The sequence below is a fragment of the Triticum urartu genome, chromosome 5A, assembly GCF_056163025.1.
Source record: "Triticum urartu cultivar PI428250 chromosome 5A, HENAU_Tu73, whole genome shotgun sequence".
NCBI lineage: Eukaryota > Viridiplantae > Streptophyta > Magnoliopsida > Poales > Poaceae > Triticum > Triticum urartu.
Window position 1 is genome coordinate 568,417,646 of NC_141877.1, and position 4,458 is coordinate 568,422,103.

Genomic DNA, 4,458 nt, shown 5'->3' on the forward strand with positions numbered 1-4,458 from the left:
GACCATGGGCCAACTTTTCATGGCTAAACCCACACACATATCCGCCGGGCATGGAGGCCCGGTGCGCGCGCCGTCAGTCCGCACTATGGCGCGGGCGGCGAAAATTCGCCGAAACCATCGCCCAGCGTGGCAAAGGGGGTGAAAAGACCACCCGAATTCGTGGTGGATTTGGGGCAACCTCCCGCCGTGTCGCCCGTGCACGCCGCGCCGCTTCGAATATCCCCCCCGGCCCCCGCTGCGCCAAACCCAAACCAAAACGACCCCGGACCAAAGCCGGATCGCGTCGTAGGGTCCGCGCGACCGCACCCGCACCCGCACGGGCGCCCCAGCCCCAACCCCAACCCACCCCCCACCCGCCGCACCATCCCATCTCCTCCCCTCCCCGCCGGCCGCCTCGTCTCCTGGCGTCGCGTCCACTCCCCGACCCCAAGTCCAACGCCCCCACACTTTAAAAAAAAAAGTCCAACGCCCCCCGTGTGTCCCTCTCCCCCCTTCCTCCACCTGCAGCGGAGAGGAAAGAAAGCCCCTCCAAGAAGAAGAGGAAGCGAACTCGGATCCGCGCCCCGCCCTGCCCCGCCCCGTCCCCGATCAATCCCCTCCGAATCTCGCCGCGGCCGCCGCAGGTACTCGCTTCCGATCCGTCGATCCATCGCCCCCCCTCGCCCCCATTTCTTTCCTCGATTGGCCCCTTTCCTTTTGCAGCGCCGGTAGAAAATTAGGGTTTGTTATTTCCGCATTCTGGCGATCCCGCGTGACGGCATCTCTCTCCCCGCCTTTGTTTCTCCGCAGGATCGCCGTCAAACCCTAGGGAGGAAGGAGGCCAAGGGTGCGCCAGCGCGAGCCTCGGCTCCCGATGCCCTAGCGCCCGCCTCCTTTGTGGCTGCCGGTCGCGCCCGTCGTCTTGGGGCTCGATGTCGTGGAGGGATCCCGCTGTGCCGGCAACGGGGAGGTTCAACTCCCGGCCGCAGCCTGTGCCGCCGCCCACGCCGCATCCCCCGCCAGTGGTTGTTATCGACGGGGATGACGACGATGTCGGCGCAGACGATGTTGCCGCTGCCGAATCTGAGGTTTTCATTATTGATGATGATGATGATGATGTGGAGATAGCCCGTGTGATGGCTGCGTGCATTAGCAAGAAAGGGAACAGCTCTTGTAGCAATGTGATCAACATAGATGATGATGATGAGGATGATGAGGACGATGGTGGTCGGGCTGGCCCCAGCATGGCAGGCGCCGGCTCTCCAGCGGCGACAACCACCCCTGTGCGTGCCTCTCCTAGAAACAGATATGGGCTGGATTATGTTTCTGACAGTGAGGACAGTGATCTGTCTGAAGGACCGGACTCAGACTCAGACGGCGATGGCAGCTCGGATTGTGAGATTCTGGGTGACACTGGGACTGCTCGTAAGGTTTGGGAGAAGGCTGCTTCAAGAAGAACAACACTTCATCACCCCCCACATCGAAAAGATGGCAGGGCTACTACTTCTGCATCAAGTGCCGAGTCAAGTACACACTATGATGAAACTCCAGAGAACCTCTTCACTCCAGTGTGCCCTCTAGATAATGACATCTTCAAATATTTTAGTGAAGCTGGGCAAAGTAGTACAAATGGTGCAAAACATGGCACTGGCCCTTCTTCAGTGCCTGATGCCCAGGAAGGTCCGATGGACAATGATTCCCATGGAAAAGAAACTGAAGACCACAATCCTGTTCACAATTTAGATCCTGATATGGCTTACGAGGCTCCTGTTCCTCCAGAAAGAAGTCACCATCCTCACCTAGATGAAACCATGAAACCCGAAGGGCACACAAGCTATAGCTTTGTCTCTGCAAATAGGGTTTTTGCTGCGTACTCAGCTAATTGTAAAGATGATAGTCCTATATTTGTCAGCACTCCTGAAAGGATGGATGAAAAAATACCTGAAGGCACATCTTTAGCAAAGGATGGACGGACTGCCCACAATGAAGCTGCCAAACAGAAGAAAAAGATGTGCTTTGCACCAGATGATGATTCTTATGTGGATCAACTGACAGAAGATCCAGTTTTTACTAGCAGGCTTGGTGGCTTGAGACAATCTGGAGAATACTTAAATAATAATGCTCCCACAAATGAAGCATCGGGGACTTGCTCCTTGCCTCAGAAGGATTTGGTTGAAGATCCTGAAAAGTTAGGACAATCTTCTATGATAATTGGCGGCCGTGAAAAGCACAAAGAATCCGATGAGTACAAAAGGGCACAAGAGGAGGAGTGGGCATCCAGACAGCGTCAGTTAGCAATACAGGTATAGTAATTTGCCTGCTTATAATTTGTCTTGAACTAGAACTACACAGCAACAGCAATACAGGTAAAGCTGATAAGTGTATATTAAGTCTGTTAATTTTAAGGAGCAGCAGGCTTATATGATTATGTCTTTGGCATGACTACTGTTGAGGATTTTTTTTTCTTTAATTATATTATCAGAATTCAAAATCTCACACTGGCACATGATTCATGATTTTATTTTGTTTTCAAAAAAAATATCACAGGCTGAGGAGGCAAAGGAGGCGAAGAGGCTACGGAAGAGAAAAAAGGCTGAAGCTTTGCGACTGCTCGACATGGAGAAGAGACAAAAGCAAAGACTGGAAGAAGTCCGTGAAACACAAAGAAAGGTCTCTGTTCTAACTTATACAACGCCTAGCTGATTCGTGCATGATTCTCTGCCATCCTTTGTAGTATCTAGGTCATTGTCTTTTTTCTATGGGTGATCTTGTGTGGTACTTACTATTCCCTTTATTTTCTTGAAAAGAGTGAAGAAACTATACAGCTGAAGGAGCAGTGTCGAGGGGCGGTAAGATTGGAGCTTGAAATTATTGAGAGGAGATACACTGATATGGCTTCAATATTGCGTGCATTGGGCATTCCTGTTGAAGGGGGCGAGGTATGTCAACATTACTGATACACACAACCTGTCTTGAGCTTCGAAATGATGATAGATTATTTGCTCTTATCTCTGCTATGTACTCCCTCTAAAGAAATATAAGAGCGTTTAGATCAGTACTTATTTCTTTACAAAGGTAGTAATATTCTGATTGCTGTATTGGTTATGTTTATTTCTATGATATAAAAAGTACTACCGATACCAATGACTCTTGGCTATAGCTTAAGAACAAAATATTTTTAACAGTCAGCATCTAAATGTAGCGTAGCATGTTTGGATAACCACCTGAATTTCATAAGCAAATGTTATGATCCGAATGTACCCAGAGTCCTGAATGCAAGCACCGGAAAAAATATAATTTTTGTTCAAAGACCATATATAAATAAAGATGATCCATCTCCTCATGTCTGATTTCTGATATCATGCTTATTCTTTCAGGTTAAAGCTGCTTATAAGCAAGCCCTCCTGAAGTTCCATCCGGACAGAGTATCGAGAAACGATATTTATGAGCAGGTCAAAGCAGAGGAGACGTTCAAGTTCATCTCACGCTTTAAGGAGAAGCTCAGGATATAGCTTCCCTGCTACCAGTTATATAGGAAGGTTAACTTTTTGATAGGCTGAAATCTTGTCAGCAGGTCAAGCTGTGAAATTGATTGACGCTGAACGTAAGACTGTAATCCTTAGGATTAGTGCGGAGCATTGCTCATCCATCATTTGAGTTCTTTTCAGTGGCATGTGCTCTGCTTAGCTTAATGTTATTCTAAGTTTAATTCTGGGGAAATATTTAGAGGTGGCAGGCAGAAGGGTCGTTTTCACTGATGACCCAGCACTATCACTTTTTTTCCCATGAGAAACGAAGGGCTGCTGGTTGTACGATTTGTTTCCCTGCATTTTTTTGAGCAGTCAACTATACCTGTAATATAAGTGAAAAATGATATTTTTTCTTGAATGTCGAAACAAGAGAAGATCTGAACGATGGGAAAGATGAGGAAGACACCGAGGGTCTGGATTTGTTTATCGCCCGCTGGGTTGCATGCAGGCAGTTCCCACTTGGCAGTGCAATGCCTGAACTTATGAAAGCATGGGCGCTTCGTGGTGCCGTTTCCCTTGCATGATGAAGGCTTTGCCTGGTGATTTTTGATTCTGACCGGCCCTCTCCGGTGCAACGGATCAATTGGGAGACAATCGGCTGCGGGCGCCGTGGTGACAGACGTCAGGAACATGCTGGAGCCATTCTCTCTGATTTCTGTTCGCCATGGTAAGTCCGCACATCTGAGAGCATATCTGCAACCGGAGTCATGATCAGGTCCTCTATGGACGTGTTTGGTTGCCCTTATAAAGCCTAACCAGGCCCGCGCGGAAAGCAAGAGGTCTGTTTGGTTACCTGATTTCACTATTGGACCTGCATCATATGCTTCTTAAAGCAGTCTAGAGCCTGACTCGCTGGAAACGCTTGATTCGTAGTTTCTCATGAGCCACCGAGTGCAAGCGAGTGGGCGCTTGCACATCGTACGCTTCTTAAAGCAGCCCAGAGCCTAAC

General features: G+C 49.0%; 1 protein-coding gene across 1 annotated transcript; it reads left to right on the forward strand.

Annotated features, from left to right (window-relative positions):
* Nucleotides 1-442: 442 nt before the first annotated feature.
* On the forward strand, nt 443-3,912 carry LOC125510631 (Chaperone DnaJ-domain superfamily protein). Its single transcript, XM_048675862.2, has 5 exons — nt 443-623; nt 790-2,282; nt 2,527-2,649; nt 2,787-2,918; nt 3,357-3,912. The coding sequence occupies exons 2-5, from the start codon at nt 912-914 to the stop codon at nt 3,489-3,491; spliced, it is 1,761 nt and encodes a 586-aa protein (XP_048531819.1). The 5' UTR covers nt 443-623; nt 790-911; the 3' UTR covers nt 3,492-3,912.
* Nucleotides 3,913-4,458: the final 546 nt, after the last annotated feature.